Below are 18,494 nucleotides of genomic sequence, written 5' to 3'. Positions count from 1 at the left end.
CCAGACTGGTTAGATACCCTTCTTCTGTTAGGAGAAATAGGGACCCTTATCCTTTCTTAAAGGCGTTGAAAGGATGGACGAGCTTAGCAAGCCAAAGAGTGTGTGTTAAAAACTTACGTCCATACAAAAACCTGCATGTGAATGTTTATAACAGCTTGATTTATAGTTGCCAAAACTTGGAAGCAACCAAGATGTCCCTGGATAAGTGAATGGATAAACAATCCCCAGTACACCCAGACAATGGAATATTATTTAGTAATAAAAACAAATGAGCTATCAAGCCACAAAAAGACATGGAGGAGCCGTAAATGCATATTGCTGAGTGAAAGAAGCCCATCTGTAAAGACTGTGTACTACGTGATTCCAACTCTATGACATTCCGGTAAAGGCAAAACCAGAGGCAGTAAAACAATCAGTGGTTTCCAGGGTGTTGGGAGAAGGGAGGCAGGAATAGGTGGGCCACTGGATTCTTAGGGCAGTGAAGCCATTCTGTATGATACTACATTGATTGATACATATCATTTTACATTTGTCAAAATCCATAGGATACACAATGCCAAGACCGGACCCTAATGCCAAGTATGGACTCTGGGTTAATATGATGTGTCAGTGCAGGTTCATCCATCGCAACAAATACACCACTCTGGGGAGGGATGCTGATAGTTGCAGGGGCAAAGATGTACAGGAAATCTCTGTTCCTTCTGCTTAATTTTTCTATGAGCTGCTAAAAAGAAAAGCCTATTTTTTAAAAGAAAAAGAATGTACAACATTAAGAATGAACCCTGAAGGGAGCAGGGGTCTGGGGTCTGGGTGGAAAAGGTGAAAGGGTTAAGCAAAACCAAACAAAAAACCCTCATAGATACAGACAACAGTAGGGTGATTACCAGAGGGGGAGGGGGGAGGGGGGGAAGAAAAGGGTAAAGGGGGATAAGCGGTGAAGGAGGGAGACTGGACTTGGGGTGGTGAGCACACACTACAACATACAGGTGATATATTGTAGAATTGTACACCTGAAACGTATACAATTTTATTATCCCATGTCACCCCAATAAACTGAGTTAAAAATAGCAAACACTAATGTAAACTGTGGACTTTAGTTAGTAATGTATCAAAATTGGTTTAATTGGAACAAACTTCAGTTGTAACAAATCATCCACATTAGTGCAACATGTTAACAGCAGGAGAAACTGGCAACTGTGGGGCACAGGGCTGGGCAGGAGAGGAAATACAGGAACTCTGTCATTTCTGCTCAATTTTCTGTAAGCTAAAACTGCTCTAAAACAATAAAGTCTATTCATTTAAAAACCATATGTACTTATACATATGTGTCCCTGATCCTCGCCAAACCCTGGGCTGCATCTCCCACCATCGCCCCCATGCTGTAGTTGAAACTGAGGCCCAGAGAAGGCTAATAACCTACCCAGGGTCATCGCAGTCCTGCCAGAGACGCGGACTCCACACCCAGGCAGGTGGGCTCGGGGCCTGCAGCGTTGCCGCACTCACCTCCGCCCTCTGCCGCCTGCTGCCAATGACAGAAGCAGAGACAGGAGTGGGAGTAGGCTGCCTGCAGTTGATATGTGAAGCCAAGGAAGGGAGGGGACCCCTAGATGACTGTTGTCACTCAGGCTTAGTGTTCTGTGACAAACAGTGCTGGGGCGGTTCGTTTGGAAGATCTCCCCTTACATGGGCTACACTCCTCGGCGATCTCCAGAGAAACAGAACCAACCGGATGTGCACGTAGACAGAGGTTTAGCGTGGGTGGAATTGGGTCCCTTGGAATTCACATGTTGAGGCCCCAACCCCAATGTGAATATATTTGGAGATAGGGCCTGTGAGAAGGTAATTAAAGTTAATTGAGGTCGTAAGGGTGGGGCCCTGAACGGGTAGGTTTAGTGTCCTTATAAAAACAGACACCAGAGAGCAACCTCACACTCATTGGTTCTCTCTCTCTCTGTAATGGGGGGGGGGGGGCAATGAAAAGGTGGCTGTCTATCAGGATGAGAGCCCCCACTAAAAAGTGAGTTTCCAGGCGCTTTGATCCTGGTCTTCCCAGCCTTCGGAACTGTGAAAAATAACTATGGTGTTATTGTCAGCCTGAGCAGATGTTAAGGAATTGGTTCAAGTGACTGTGAAGGCTGCAAGTCCAAAATCCAAAGACCCAGGAAGAGCTGATTCAAGCCCCAGGGCCCGGAGGGCCGGATTCAACCTGCAGGCCTTGTGTGTGCCACCTGTGCTCCAGAACTACCCAGGTCCCCACACCAGGACCCCACTGGTTGATTCAAAGACCAAGGATGGGTACACCTGAAACTAATACAAAATAATATTGAATGTGAGAGAAAAAAAGAACAGGGATGGGAAGGGGAGGCAGCAGCCCTGGCCACAGCAGGGCCCCTCAGCCTCCAGCGGGGGGGTCCAGGAGTAAAGACTGTCCTTCGAAGACAGCCGCTCCCTGCCCTCTGAAGAAGCCCCGCCCCTTGCAGAGGTCTGTGCCTGACGGGGGGGGGGGGGGGGGGGGGGGGCAACTGGGGCTGGGACTGTCTCTACATATTTGATGTACAGATTTTATCAGTCTGCCAAACACATCGAGTTACATAAATTCAGTGACAAGTACTTAATGCTCATCCACTGTTAAGTATCCCATATTTATAGGACTTCAGAGACTCTCATGTGATACAGCAGGGGTCCCCAACCTCCCTCCTCCCCGTCCGTGGACGATGCTTGCATTTCCAGCTGAGCTCTGCCTTCTGTCTCCCCCACCCCTACCCCAGTCCCTGGAAATATCATCTTCCACGAAACCAGCCCTTGGCGTCAAAAATGTTGGGGACCACTGTGATAAAGGACACCCTCCCTCCAGTGTCCAACGTCCAGTTCCAACCCCAGAGAGGGGACAGACCTGTGTATTTATCTGTCTGTTCTGTAGGTTTACATGTCCAGAATCCCGTTGAAGGTTTTAGGATACCTTCAATACTTTTTGAAATAAAAATATTTCCTATTAAAAAAAAAAAAATCCTGCCCTGACTGGTGTGGCTCAGTGGATTGAGAGCCAGCCTGTGAACTGAAAGGTCACTGGTTCGATTTCCATTCAGGACACATGCCTGGGTTGTGGGCCAGGTCTGCTAGAGGCAGCCAACTGATATTTCTCTCTCAAATCATTGTTTCTTTCCTCCTCTTTCTCCCTCCCTTCCCCTCTCTCTGAAAATCAATAAATAAAATCTTTTTAAAATAAAAATAAAAAAAACTCCCACCCTCCCAACCCATTTTTTGGTTATGACCACCAAAAAATGCCTCCGTACATGGCCAAATGTCCCTTTAGGGCAAAACTGCGTTCACTGAGAAACAGTGACCCAGTTGCTTCTAACCCTCCTCTCACCTTCACCTGTCATGGGAGGGTCATAGCGCAGGGGGGGGGGTGACTTGTCACCCCAGCTCCCAGGGTTGGTGCAGACCCTGCAGCCAGCACGGGTGTGACAGAGCCAAGTGGCTGTCCCCCCGGCCCCTTTCCATCTGCCTCCTCTTTGCCTCTCACACTTTCTCCTCCCTGTCTCCCACTGACCTCGTTTGCAGGGCAAACGGAGCCCAGGAGTGGCATTTGTGATTGTGGCAAAACAGGCTGTCCGGCCCTGAACTGGAGAAACAAGAACCTGTCTCTGCTGGAGCAGAGGTCCCACGAGCCTCGCCTGCACCTGCGCTCCAGTCCGCGGGTGGCCGTGGGGAAAGCACAGGAGGCAGGGTCTCAGCAGCTCTGCCTCTCCCAAGGGAAGGTTTCGCCGTCCTGCATGTCTCTGGCCATTCCTTCTTCCTGTTCTTCGAATGACTTTATAAACCCGAGACACACTTTTAGGGAGGCAGCACCAGACTTAGCCCCGGGAAGTGACTATAACCTCATACCCATGACGGTGGCTACTATCAAGAAAACAGAAAATAACAAGCGTTGACAAGAATGTGGAGAAATCCAAGCCCTTGTGCACTGTTGGGGGCAACGTGAGGTGGTGCGGCTGCTGAGGGAAAGAGCACGGTGGTTCCTCAAAAAGTCAGAAATAGAATTGACCATATGATCTAGCAGCTCTACTTGTGGGTATATTATCAAAAGAATTGAAAGCAAGGCCTCAAAGAGATACTCGTATACTGTGTTCATAGCAATGTTGGCCTTAAAAATAAAACACTAATTTTTTTTTGATTTATTGGTTTTTAGAGAAAAAGAGAGAAACACATCAATTTGTTGTTCCACTTACTGATGCATTCATTGGTTGATTGTTGTATGTGCTCTGACAGGGGATTGAACCTGCAACCTTGGCGTACTGAGACGCTGCTCTAACCAAAGGAGCTACCCAGCCAGGGCATAAAACACTTATTTTATCAGCAAAAATGGGTTTATTCAGGAATAGCAGAGAACTGCAATTTGAGACATGCAAGCTGAGGCCAAACCATAGGCCTGGCGGAGAACAAAGGAGAGGAACCATTCTCTTACAGAGGAAAGCGGTTAGGTGGGAGGAGCTGTTATAAACAAAGAGCCCTTGGAAGGACACTGAGAGTTTGAAGTGTAGCAGCTTTTCATTGGCAGGGTAGTAAGGGAAAATCCTCCTTCCTCTTGCTGGGGTGCTAGAACAGAAAACATTTTCCTGTCAAAGCTGCAAGGTTCCCACCCCACCAACCCCCGCCCCTCTCCCCACCCCCTGCCATAGGCCCTCCCCAATCCAGTCTTAGGTTTTCTTCATTGATTCTTCACAACAGCATCATTCACAATTGCCAAGAGGTGGAAACAACCCCAGTGTCCATCGATAGATCCACACCATGGAATATTATTCAGCCTTAGGGAGGAAGGGCATTGTGAACCTTGAGGACATTATGCTGAGTGAAACAAGCCAGACGCAAAAGGACGAATACGACAGGACATCCCAAGAGGAATTATAGGGAACCTATCTGCATGGAATGGCAAATGTAGCCCAGCCCTGTTGGAAAGCCTATAGGCATGTGTCGGCACACAGGAAGCCAAACCACGGATTGGCTTTCCCGTGGGAAACCAGGCCTGCCATTATACCTAGGCTGCTTTGAGGCTTGCTCTTGCTAAAACTCCCTCACCCTGAGTTGAAGCAGCAAATGCTTACTGCATATCTTTAAAGTAACTTCCTGAAGTCTGTGCTAATTCTCCCAAGGATGGAGTGTAACCAGACCAATCACTCTTATCGTTCCCTTGCATTTGCAACATTTTTTCCTTGTTAATCTGTAGGAAGTAATCAGGAACATCCTTTCCCTTGTTATCTGTAAAAAGTAGTCACCTAAAGCACACCTGAGCATAATGAATGAGAACCTTCTTTGATGTATGCTGTTAGAAAGCCAATAAAAGCCTGTCAAGGCAAGGGTCAAGGCGCTCTCTCTCTTAGAGAGTGGCCGAGCCATCCCTTTTTCTCCACAGGACTCAGCAGTCCGTGTGAATTTGTTCATCTCATCCACAACACTGCGGACACTGCTGGCCAGAGTCTGCATCAAGGAGTCAAACCCAGAGGCAGAAAGTGGAAGGGTGGGTGCCTCAGGACCAACCTCAGGTGCAGAACAATGTGAAGAATCTCCCAATGAGAAGCATAAGCTTGAGAATTAATTAAGAATTTACCCCAGTCACCCAGAAAAATTTGGGAAACTATTTTAATCTGATCAGGATCATGACAACTGTGTTTCTGGAGGGGCCAGGGGGGTCCCTTCACAATGCTGTCATCGCTGGCCCTTCTGAGGTCAAGTCTGTGTCCCACGTGACAGGATGGAATTAGGAAAGTGCCGCCAGGCCCAGAGGCAGCAGGCGTGCGTGGTAATCACTGCTGGAGGTGGAATCAGCCGCCGATGGCCAATGATTCAATCAATGGTGCCCATGTAATGAAGCCCCCATGAAACCCACGAGGACAGGGTTCGGGAAGCTGCCAGGTTGGTAAACCAGATTCATCTACACGCTAAGCCCCAAGCTCCCTAGGGACAGAAGGACCTCGCCCTTTGTATCTTTTCATCTGGTTGTTGGTTTGTATCCTTTAATATCCTTTGTAATAAAACAGAATCTAATAAGTAAAACATTTCCCTGAGTTGTGTGAGCCGATCTAGCAGATGAATCAAACCAGCGGAGGGGGTCATGGGAACCTCTGATTTATAGCCAGAGGGTCAGAGGCATAGGTGACAACCTGAACTTGGGGGACAGAGCCCTTAACCCGTGGGATTGTTGCCAAACAACAAGTCGGGGCATGCTGCCCACCGCTGCCCTCTGGGCAAAATTCCAGAGGCAAAGGTTTAATGATAAAGGAAAGGAGTCTATTCAAAAGCTTCACAGTTTTGGAGTAAGAGCTTTCCACAGGCATTAGTCACTTAAGCCTATCAATTAAGGCTAAACTCTTTAACACCTGAGTCCTCTTATCATTTCCCCCTCTTAATTTTATAGGGTTAGTTTACAAACTGAAACAACATAAGATACAAAAGTTACACAATTTTGGAAAAATGGCAGGTTTCTGCCTCAAAACCTGTTCCCTCTAGAACACCCAGAGAAGAATAACCCTGCCACCCTCTGCCAGGCCAGCTGGATCCCAGCCTGAGCCTGGAGTTCCTTCCCATCCAAAATACCGTCCTTTGGGAAATGCAGGCAGCTGCAGCGCGATCATCCAGGCATCCTCGAGGAAGAGAGAGGAAGAGAGAGCCAGAGAGAGCCTGCGCGCCAGCCCAAGAGCCGAAGAGTCTTTCTTTTATTTCATATCTTCTAGCCCATAATCCCATGCGCTCTGGAGGCATTCGGTTCCTCAGCCAATCCCGGCCCAGGCTGTTTACCGTTGCCTTGGCAACCTCCTCCTGCGGCCCGCTCTGCTCCTCCCCAGATTGGATCAGATCTCTCGGTATCAGGGTTCGATGCTATCTCCAGGTGTGGGGCTGCGGCTGTTGTGCATTTTGATCTGCCCTCATTCCCCTCTCCTCAGGGACAAGCACAGAAGCTGGCTTTTGGGTCATCTCCCTCAGAGGAGTCCCACGGCTGAGGCAACTTCCCGGGTGTCGTCTGTCAAAAGCTATGAGGACGCGTGCTACCCACAGCTCGCAGGCAGGGGCTGGCAGAAGAGGCGAGCAACAGACATCAGAAGCCTGTGAAAAGGAAATGAGAACGGGATCTCAATGGTCCACTAGAAAGAAACAAACAGAAAAGAAGGCAGTAATGGCGGAATTAAGGAACAAAAAAGACATAAGTCATAAAAAAACTAGTCCTGTGTATCTCCAGCACCCATTCCTCCAGCGCTGACCGTGGCGAGACCCTGGAGATGCCACACCAAGAAGTATCTGTTGTCCTCATGGTGTGTTATCCTTCCCACACATCAGTCCACAAAAATCAGCAAAGATCACGTGTTGTCACACACAAGGCCCAGTGTTCAGAATCTGTGCTGGGGTTTGGTAGGTCTGCGTCGCTGATTGAATGACTACGCGCTGGTTGAACCACCCCCTCGGTCTCCAGCTTCCACCTCCGCCCCTGGAGGTCAGGCCGGTATCACGTGGCCGATCCACCTAATCACGTGCTGGGCTCCCTGGCATGGCCATCCCTCACTGGATTCATCTTAGCAGAACAAATCCAGGGGCCCCCATGAATCATCGAAGTAGCATAAACTACCAAAATGTGGTCCAAGATGCCCACCATGAAGCCGACACCATCCTAACACAGGAGAGTCCCAAGAGTTCAGAGGCTACCTCCCTAGAGCCAGGACAGAGGCCAGACCTCATTCTGGGTCGCTCTTCACTGTACAGAGTTACGCTGCAGTTCACAATTTATCAAAATAATAACTCCCCATCGAGATCAATGGTAACAACAGATCAGCCGGAATAAAACAATTATCCTGAAAGAAACAACAATTATACTGACACCTGCCATTGAAAAGCACCCCTGGAAGCCAGAAGACAAGCAATCATGTCTTCAATATACTGATTTTAAAACACCAAAGTGAAGTTTGCATGAAAACAGTGTTTAATGACACGATGAAATGAAGACATTTTCAGGCAAATAAAACAGAGTTTGCCACCAGAAGGAACGTTGAGTGAAAAAAGGTAGTAAATTTGAGAAAATATAAATGAACATAGAATTTGAAATACTAGTAATAATGCAGTGTATTGTGAGGTTGAAAAATAAAAAGGTTAAAACTATTTTATTAAGTAGTATGTCGACCAGAGCTTGGTAAATGTTTCTCCAGCAGAGAGGACAGGTCTGGTCTTTGTCGTTTGTGTGACAGGCTGGGGATGTGACGGAAGAAACCTAAACGCATGAATCACTGTATGATCTCCTGTGGCAAGTGCTCTGCAGGCGGAGTGTGAATGACAGGAGGCTGGACCCTGGGAAGGTCTCCTTCCCTCCAGTGACGATGCAGGTGACAGCTGAAGAAGGAAGCGGAGCTAAGGCGGAGGGCGGGACCAGTGGAGACTGTGTAGAAAGAACCGGCCACTCAGCTCACAGGTTGCTGTGAAAATGAAGACTGTAGGCTCACAACAGAGTGCAGGTCCGAAGTGGTTTTGCAGGCCCTGGCTTGGCTAGAGCGTCATCCTGGTCAGGGCACATACAAGAATCAACCAATGAATGCATAAATAAGAGGAACAACAAATGATGTTTCTCTTTCTCTCTCCCAGTCCCTTCCTCTCTCTCCAAAATCAATTAGCAGCAACAGCAACAAAAAAGTGGTTTTGCAGCTCTCCACCTGCCATTGTCCCACAGCTGAAGGCGTGTGTCTGGGTGCTCCCGTGTACTGGGCCGCTCTGTTTGCATTCAGAGGCTAGCGCAGGTGTGGCCTAGCACAGGTGTGTGCTGCTACCTGCACAGATGATGGTGTGTGCAGGGAGTGTGCCATTTATAACCATGCACCGTGCCAGGTGAGTCCCGGAAGTGTCAGGGGAACATGTTGTAAAGCACATGATTGTCTCACTACTACACTGTACACCTGAAGCTAATACAAAATAATATTGAATGTAAAACTGTAATTTAAAAGTAAAAGTTTTAAAACACTGGATGAAGGGTGTGTAGCACACTCCCAGACACACACAAACACAAGGAAGAAAGAAGGCACTAGCCTCGCTGTCATCTCTAAACACAACATGTGGCTGTTACATAATTTTGGATACAGCTCTACGGTCTTGAAAAAATTCTTAATTTAAAAATATTTTCTCCTGACCAGCGTGGCTCCATTCAGTTTCTCCTGTAAACCGAAAGGTCGGCAGTTTCATTTCCCGTCAGGGCACGTGCCTAGGTTGTGAGTTCTGTCTCCAGTCTGGGCACGTAAGAGAGGTGACCAATTGATGTTTCTCTGTCTCACATTAATGTTTCTCTCCCTCTCTCCTCTCCCCTTCCCCTCTCTAAAATCAGTAAGCATGTCCTCAGGTGAGGGTTAAAAAATTTTTTTCAGGAACGAAAAGCCGGAAGGGGCAAGACAAGTACAGTAAACAATGGGGCTGTTTGGAAAAACCCAAGAGAGGCCACCCAAAGAGCTGGTCAATGAGTGGTCATTGAAGATAAGAAAGGAAAGGAGAGTTGTTGACAGGCAAATAAGAGATATTCAAAGAGAAGAAGAAAAAGTGAAATGGTCTGTGAAAGATGCTGCCAAGAAGGGTCAGAAAGATGTCTGTGTGGTTCTGGCCAAGGAGATGATCAGGTCAAGGAAGGCTGTAAGCAAGCTCTATGCGTCCAAAGCTCACATGAACTCTGTGCTCATGGGCATGAAGAACCAGCTGGCGGTTTTGCGCGTGGCTGGTTCCCTGCAGAAGAGCACAGAAGGCCATGCAGAGTCTAGTGAAGATCCCAGAAATCCGGGCCACCATGCGGGAGCTGTCCAAAGAGATGATGAAGGCTGGGCTCATAGAAGAGATGTTAGAGGACACTTTTGAAAGCATGGATGATCAGGAAGAAATGGAAGAAGCAGCAGAAATGGAAATCGACAAAATTCTGTTTGAAATTACAGCAGGGGCCCTGGGCAAAGCCCCTAGTAAAGTGACTGACGCCCTTCCAGAGCCTGAACCTCCAGGAGCAATGGCCACCTCAGAAGATGAGGAGGAGGAGGAAGAAGAGGAGGCCCTGGAGGCCATGCAGTCCCGGCTGGCCACGCTCCGCAGCTAGGGGCCACCCAGCTGGGCCCTCAAGCTCTTCTCACGGCCTGCCCGCCAGATGTGCGCACACTCCTCTGAAACAGCAGCCATTTATGTATCTCTTGCACTACACCTCTGTGATGAGGCTTTGCGTTCTAAAGAAGGTTTTCTTCACTCCGCAGAGGTTTTGGGGATTGTTCTTGAGAGGTGGTGTAATAAACACATCATTTTCAGGGGTATAAACAGAAGTATCTTTTTTGAAGGGAGGGTAAAAGAATTTGGTCTTCTCACAAAACACTTCTGAGAATGGAGTTCATTGCCTGAATGTTGAAGACTCTGTACATATTTTTGTCTGTAAAACACTATATAAGTGGATTTGAATAAATTTCTGCTTTAACACTTGGAAAAAATTTTTTTTTTCAAAGCCACTAATCATTAGGGAAATGCAAATCAAAACCACAATGAGATACCACTTTGCATGCCTTAGGGTGGTTATTTTATTTATTTATTTTGGGGGTTATTTTATTTTTAAAAATAAAAGAAAATAACAAAAGTGTTGCAAGGATGTGGAGAAATTGAAATCCTTGTGCATTGCTGGTGGGGATGTGAAATGGGCAGCTGGTTTGGAAAACAGTTGGAGCATGTTTCAGAATTTCTTTCCGTTTTTTTTAAAGATTTTATTGATTTATTTTTAGAGAGAGGGTAAGGAAGGGAGAAAGAGATGGAGAGAAACATCAATGTGTGGTTGGTTCTCACATGCCCCCAAATGGGGGACCTGGCCTGCAACTGAGGCATGTGCCCTGAATGGGAATCGAACCAGTGACCTTTTGGTTCACAGGCCAGCACCTAAGCCACTGAGCCACACCAGCCAGAGCCCTTCCTTAAAAAAAAAAAAAAAAAAAAAAAAAAAGATTTTATTTATTTATTTTTAGAGAGAGGGGAAGGGAAGGAGAGAGGGAGAGAAACATCAGTGTGTGGTTGCCTCTCACACGCCCCCTACTGGGGATCTGACCCACAACCCAGGCATGTGCCCTGACTGGGAATCAAACTGGCAGCCCTTTCGTTTGCAGACCCGTGCTCAATCCACTGAGCTACACCAGCCAGGGCAGAATTTCCTTCCTTTTTAAGACTGAATTTTATTCCATCATGTGCATATATTGCATTTTGTTTGTCCATTCATTCATCGATGGACACTTGGGTTGTCTTAACCTTTTGGCTGTTGTGAATAATGTTGCTGTGAACATGGGTGTACAGAATCTGTTCAAGGCCCTGCTTTCAATTCTTTTGGGTATATACCCAGCAACAAAACCGCTGGATCACATGGTAATTTTATGTTTAGTTTCCTGAGGAACTATCTAAACATTTTCCCTTTTGGCTGCAGCATTCTATATTCCCACCAGCAGTGCACAAGGGTTCCCATTTCTCCACAGCCTCACCAACGCTTGTTTTCTTTCTTTGTTTGTTTTTTTATACTAACCATCCTGACGCATGTGAGAAGATATCTCGTTGTGGTAATTCTCCTCATATTTTGAAAGTGTTTTAACTCTTTTGCAGTTTTTATAATCCCCCAGTGATAAGACAGGATTGTTTCAAAAGCCTACACCCAGATGATTAACTGTTTTCAGGAGAAGTGGGGAGACTTTTCAGAGCGTCAGCAAGGCCACAGATCAGAAATCCAGATGGGAGTACACAGAGCTACAGACCAGAAGCTTCACCAAAGACCAGTGTGGTCCCCAGAGGAGACGCTGGACTTCCTGAAGACGGCTGACCCAAGAGCGACGTTTAAGCCAATCCACAGAGAACAGCCTCCACACTGTCATTGGTCAACGCTTACCAGGACTCAAAGAGTGGAAAACCCTAGAGATTCTAGCATGAATAACATCCAGGAGAGCCGGTTCCTCAGAGCAAACCGCCCCTCGGCCCCGTTTTTCATTCAAAGGACTATGAGAATTTCAATTAAATATTTTTCACTTAATGATTTGCTGTGAAGGGTTAGAGACAACCACAGAGTGTGAGGACATAGCCCACCCAAGACTGTTCTCATTTGTGCTATCAGTTGCAAGATCAGAGGTCCTCAAGACCACCCCTGAGCTTGATAATTCACTGGAAAGACCCACAGAACTGACTGGAAGCTGTTACACTCGTGGTTATGGCTTATTACAGGGGAGGGTATAGACTGAAACCAGCCAAAGGAAGAGGAGCGTGGGGCAGCATCCAGGACTTGTTCTGTCCCCAAAGGGCAGACAGCTTTACCCTCCTGGCGTCAGTGAGTAATGATACACACAGAGTAGGACCAGCCAGAAAGCCCAGCTATGCACAGGGATCTGAGTTTTTATTGGGGTTCCATTATGTGACCCAATTGGTTAACTGATTGATTGTCCACAGGTCGTCTCGGTCTCCAGGTCCACTGATACCACGTGACCCAAAGCCCCCACCTTAAATCACATTGTGGATCTTTCTGGCCTAAAGCATAACATTAGACCATCCAGTGTGACCCAAGGCCCCAGACAGACAAAGACACTGCAACCAGGCATCTTAGAGTTGACCTCCCAGAAGCTGGGGACAAAAGCCAGACCTCTTTTGGGACAAGGTTAAACTCTTACCACCCAGTTCCCTAATCCATTTCCTCCAGGAAATGGTAAACTCGGTGAGGGCAGGAAATGGAGCCCACTGTGCTGCCTCCCAGTGCCAGGGAGTTTGTTGGATGCAAAGAATGGGAAGTTTTTTGTTTTGGTTTGTTTTTGGTCTTCTTCCAGTGTTGAAGCATTTGGGTCATTGTCAAGGGACGGGGTGTCGAGGTGCCGTCAATGAAGGCCTGGGTGCTCAGCAGGAAGCAGAGGCTGATGACGTTGGGGCTGCCCCCTTAGCTGTTGTCCAGAGTGAAGGTTCTTCCTCGGACGACGAAGACCACTGCAATGCAGCAGATGCGCGTGTCCCTCGGAATGCACAGGGTGCAGTCCTCATGCCAGCGGGATGGTGGCAGCAGGCTGGGTATCTGGGAGGTGACTAGGTCGTGAGGATGGAGCCCCCATGAGTGGGATTAGTGCCCTTAAAGAGAGACCTCACGGAGCCCTCTGGCCTTATTTCTGCTGTGTGAAGACACGATGGGGGTCGGCTACCTGCAGCCCAGAAGGGAGGCCTCACACCGTGAATAACGCTGCGTTGGACACAGTGTGCAAGTGTCTGTTGGAGGCCCTGCTTTCAATTCTTTGGGGCATATACCCAGGAGTGGAATTGCTGAGTGGCATGAAAACCCTGTTTTTAACTCTTTGAGGGACCACACTGTTTCCACAGTGGCGTCTCTGCATCAGTTTTCACTGTTATCTTCTAATCAGAACAAATGATGCCGGCTGCCAAGTACGATAACGACAGAAAATTCCCTTTGAAAAATTCATTAGCTAAAATGGTAACCCCCTGAAATATAACTAAAATTTTGCTAAAAACTCTGGACATAGCATAAAGAAGCATAGCCCCAGCTGCCCACACGCCTGCAGGTTGATTTGTAGGCAGTACGAACGTTCGGGTTGGGCTTCTTTTGTTCTTTGCCTTGTTTGTTTTCTTTTGCATTTATACTTACTACTAACAGTGCAACATTTGCAAACATTTCTGCATTACCCTGTTATTGATATGGGACAAATCTCCCACAAGGGGGCTGGACTAGAGATTTTTCTGACGCCCTTTCTGGCAGTTTTGTATATTTCATCTTCACGCAGGTCCCAGGTGACGTTCGTTCGCTGATTTGTCAGTAGAAACACAAACACACTTTCTGACAGTCGCATATCCTGGGAGCTCCTGGCATGTTAATTTCTCCACAACCTTTTTCCCGGGATTGCAGCTAATAGAATCAGGCCCAGCAGTCTCCATGGTAACACTGTAATGTATCAATGTCATTTGCACCCCCTCAAGAACGTGGTTCACAGAATAAGTCTCAGTTATCACCATAGTAACATCGTGCCCTGTCAATGTCACCTTCATTCCTCCCAGAACACAGTCGCATAGGGACCAAGGCAGAGCCAGGGAGGGGGAAGATGCTGGTGCATTTTTAAACCTCTATGTAAACAAATTCCACCTCTCTAAACCAAGTTTACAAGGCTCTAAGAGCACAAAAGCTCCTAATGGGCTTTGACTGTTTTGCAAGGTAGAATTTCAAAGCAGAGCTTCAGCCGGCAATCAAGCAGGTGAAGGGGCTGCCCCCGAACCACATGCGGAGGTGCTATGAAAGTGCCTCCACGCTATGGTCTCGAGAGAAGAGACATTTATGAATCTTACTCTTTGAAAAAGAAAAAGTAGCATTATGGTGGCAGGAAGCCTAAATATAATCTGTGGCCACCGAGACCTAATAATGACTAGGATCCAGTAACTGTCATTCATTGCTCAGGATTTTTCATTTGCAGCAAATCGAGCTGTCTTCTGAGGTCACCTCAATGCCCTCTCTACAAAACATAAGGTGCAGGATGTAAATTCATGCATTTACCTCCAAACAATGACTGTCTTAGTCTGGTCAGGCTGCTGTAACAGAACACCGTAGACTGGGTGGCTTAAACAGAAAGTTACTTCTCTCAGCTCCGGAGGCTGGAAGTACAAGATCAAGGCGTTCGCAGAACTTGTGCCTGGTGAGAGCTCACTCCATGGTTCATAGGGGGACATCTCCCCGTGTACTCATACTGCAGAAAGAGGGCAAGAGAGCTCTCTGGGGTCCCTTTGTAGAGGCACTAATACCGTTCACGAGGGCTCCACCCTTATGACCTAATCATATCCAAAACCCGCCACCTTCCTAGTATCATTACCTTGAGGGTTAGGATTTCAACACACAAATCTGAGGAGGATGCAAACATTTAGTCCATGGATAACTGAGTGTGTACCACATGCTGGGCCCTGGAGAGGTGGTAGTGAACAAGGGAGGCAGATCCCTGCAACCTCAGACCTTCACCCAGTGGGGCAGAGCGACAGAGGAAACATTAATGAGTACCAGCGAGAAAGGGAAAGCGGGACAAGAGGCCAGAGAGCGATCTCAGACTGGGTGCTCAAGGAACACCTTCTCAATAAGGTGATGCCAAGCAGAGCCCAGAAGGAAGGGAGAGAGCCAGGCCAGCGTATGGGAAAAATCTTTTGGGTGGAAGAAGCAGCAAACGCAAAGGCACTGTTTGAGAAGAGCTGGGAACCGCATGGGCAAGGGGATTTGCCGGATGAAGCAGGAGGGGTTTGGGGCTACTGTGGGGACTTCAGTGGTTACTGGCTAATCTGTGCCACCCTCACAGGCACCTAGGAAGCGCTTAGCACGTGCTGAGGGCTGGGGAAGGGAGACCATCTTGTCTTTATCCCCCAGTGCAGTATGTGCTAAAATTTAGTTACCTTACATTGCTTTCTGAACAAAGGAGAGAGGTTTTTGTATTTTTTCTTTTGGATGGACTACAATGCATGGCCTCACTTTCACTCATGTCATCTGATGGGGTCTCTTGCCCCCTGGGCCTTATATCCTCTTAGGTAACTAACTCACCAGGAAGTCCCAGGGTGCTGTGCACCACACAGGTGAACTTAGTGAGAATCCACCTCCAGGGCAAGGAGCAGCAGTGGCTGAGACCTTGGGCTTTAGCCTAACTGTCTGAGTCTGAATTCAGATCCTGCCCCTTGCCTGTAAGATGGGGACAAGGGGACAGCAAGACTACCTGTATGAGCAAAAGGGGAATGTCAGTAAAGAACCAGAAAAAATAAAAAGAGAGGTGGACGAGAATCGGCACAAATGAAGACAGACAGGAGTATGACTCCACTTAAATGAGGTCCCCAGGAAGAGTCAGACTCACAGGGACAGACAGGAGAAGATGGCGGGGCCACAGGCTGGGGAGGGGTGGGGGCTTGGTGATTAATGGAGAGAGAGTGTCGGTTGGAAGAGATGGCAAATGTCTGTGGGTATGACGGCCACACAGTGACGGGAATGTGTTTAGTGCTTCTGACACCCTAAAGAATGGTTAAGATGGTACATTTTATGACATGTGTATTATATCATAATTTTTAAATTAAAAAAAGGAAGACATCTTTTTATTTTATTTATTGATTTTAGAGAGAGAGAAAAATGTCGATTTGTTGTTCCATTTATTCATTCATTGGTTGATTCTTATATGTGCTCTGGTAGGGGATCGAACCTGCAACCTTGGCGTATTAGGACAATGCTCTAACCAACTGAGCTAACTGGACAGGGCAGAAAGAGATATCTTTAATGGAGACAGAGTTTCAGTTTGGGAAGACAACAGGAGTTTCAGCGATGGACGATGGCACAGGTTGCACGGCAGTGTGAGTGCACCTAATGTCGCTTGGCCTAGACACTGAAAAATGGCGACGGCTGTAAATTTTATGTTGTTTGTGTCTCACCACAATGAACAAAAAATGTATGTTAGAAACAAAAAGAATAAGAGCTGTCAAACCATGAAAAGACATGAAGGAACCTTAAATGCATATTGCTCAGTGAAAGAAGTCAGTCTGAAAACACTACCTACCACGTGATTCCGACCATCGGATACCCTGGAAAAAGGTAAAACGGTGGAGATCATAACAGATCAGTGTCTTCCAGGAGTGTGGGGATGAGGGGGGACGAGGAGGGACGAGAGGGGACAAGGTGGAGCACAGGAGGCTCTCCGGGCAGTGGGCCTACTCTGCGTGACACTGTGCTGGCGGATGCCCGTCATTGTACATTTGTCCAAACCCCTACAACTGCCTGACACTGACAGCAAACCCTGACGTAAATTATGGGCTTCGGTTAATAATAGTAACGTACCATTTTGTTTCATTCTTTATCACAGATGCACCACATTAATGCAAGATGTTGTTAATATGTGGGGAAATCGGGGTGGGGAGAAGTGGGCGTGGATGTACGGAAACTACTTACTGCTCAGTTTTTTTAAAAACCTAAAACTGTTTCAAAAAATAAAGGCCATTAGTTTTTACAAAAGACACGTCCCATCCAACTGCCTAGGACCAAGTCCATCTCTGTACCATGGCCAAAGGTCGTGTGACCTGGTGGTCTCAGCACACACCGTTGTCCCTGCCTGCCTTGTTCCTCCCTACCCCCGAGGCCTGCGGGACTCCCAGGCTAGGATCCCCAGCAACCTCTCCAGGCGATCCGTGGCCTCTCCGGCTTCTGGAGACGGGTGGTGATCCAGAAAAGCATAGGAGGGTCTGAGGAACACCAGTACCACGGGCGGGGGGCCAGGAACTGGATTTTTATAAAGTCCCCTTTAGGGTCAATTTATCTTTGTCCTTGTTGTGCTCACCAGAATAAGCTGTTATCTCCCTTTAAAGGTATGAGGGAAAGAGATCAGGAAATAAGGAATGAAAAGAGTTAAAAGAGTTCTGATTTCACTCAGGTTTCCATGGGAACACTTTAAGTGGCTTTAAATGCCCTATTTCCCCTCAACTGCACTCAGCATGTGATAACTCATCGTGAATAATTCATCTGTGGGTAGAAATTCATTCCCCTATCATCTAAGTGCTTAATAAACAGACTCTTGAAATCGACCAGCACTTGGGGGACAGGCAGCACCTTCTCCACAGGGCCTGACAGTGCAGGGTGAACGGGTCAGGTCACTGCCCTGGTGGCTGTCACACCCTCATTGGAATCCAGCAGGAGGGTGTGCACACACAGGGAAGGAAGCTCCGCCCATAACTGGCGACAGCCACTCAAGTGACCACTAGATGAAGGACGATGACCTCTCTAGGTGGGTCCCTTAGTCCACAGCAAACCCACAATATTCCCAAACCCACCCTTCTGTTTGGCCCCAGGTTTCTCATCCCACCAAATACAAGCATCTGACACAATGAGCCGGTGGCATCACAGTCATGGGCCTGCTTTTCCTACCTGCCCATCTCCATAGATGGAAGATCCAGCTGGCACTTCAGTTAACTTCTTTGGGGACAAGATTCTGGACAAGCTCCATAAATGCTGAAGCAATAACCTGCTCCCCCCATCAAGCCCAAGGAAAACATTTAGTCATGAACCCCTGAATTTTATTCCGAAGGAAGCAAGTTCAACTTCACTTTTACCACAGTGCTTTCCAGATCAATCCCAGGTCAAGGCAAAGAGTAGATGAACCCTAGTACAGGAAAGGGCAGATTAGAACACTAGGGGAGGTAGGTGGCTGACTCCCACGCAGTGTGAGAGAAAAGGAGGGATCTTGCGCCCTCTGGTGGCCACCATGTGCCACTCCCATCAGGCCGAGCAGCTCCAGCGCCACCAGTAAACCAAGTCAACTGGCAACACCAAGCTGTCCCTCAATAGTTGAATTGATAAACTGTGGTAATCCAGCTAGTGGACTATATTTAGTGATTTTAGAAACTGAGCTTTCAAGCTATGAAAAGACATGCAGGAACCTTAAATTCATATTGCTAGGTAAAAGAAGCCCGTTTGAAAAGGCTACACACGCTTCCCTGGCGCT

At 47.5% G+C, this 18,494-nt stretch overlaps 1 protein-coding gene across 1 annotated transcript; it reads left to right on the top strand.

Moving 5' to 3' along the window:
- The first annotated feature begins 9,397 nt into the window (after positions 1–9,397).
- LOC112301549 (charged multivesicular body protein 3) lies at positions 9,398–10,330 on the top strand. The gene is given in 3 exon segments (XM_045192528.3): positions 9,398–9,477; positions 9,539–9,755; positions 9,757–10,330. Coding segments are annotated over 2 exon segments (468 nt in total). The 5' UTR covers positions 9,398–9,477; positions 9,539–9,630; the 3' UTR covers positions 10,100–10,330.
- Positions 10,331–18,494: the final 8,164 nt, after the last annotated feature.

Source organism: Desmodus rotundus, chromosome 9 (assembly GCF_022682495.2).
Source record: "Desmodus rotundus isolate HL8 chromosome 9, HLdesRot8A.1, whole genome shotgun sequence".
Taxonomy (NCBI): Eukaryota; Metazoa; Chordata; class Mammalia; order Chiroptera; family Phyllostomidae; genus Desmodus; species Desmodus rotundus.
The sequence above is the reverse complement of the archived record's forward strand: the minus strand, read 5'-3'. Positions and strand labels throughout refer to the sequence as shown.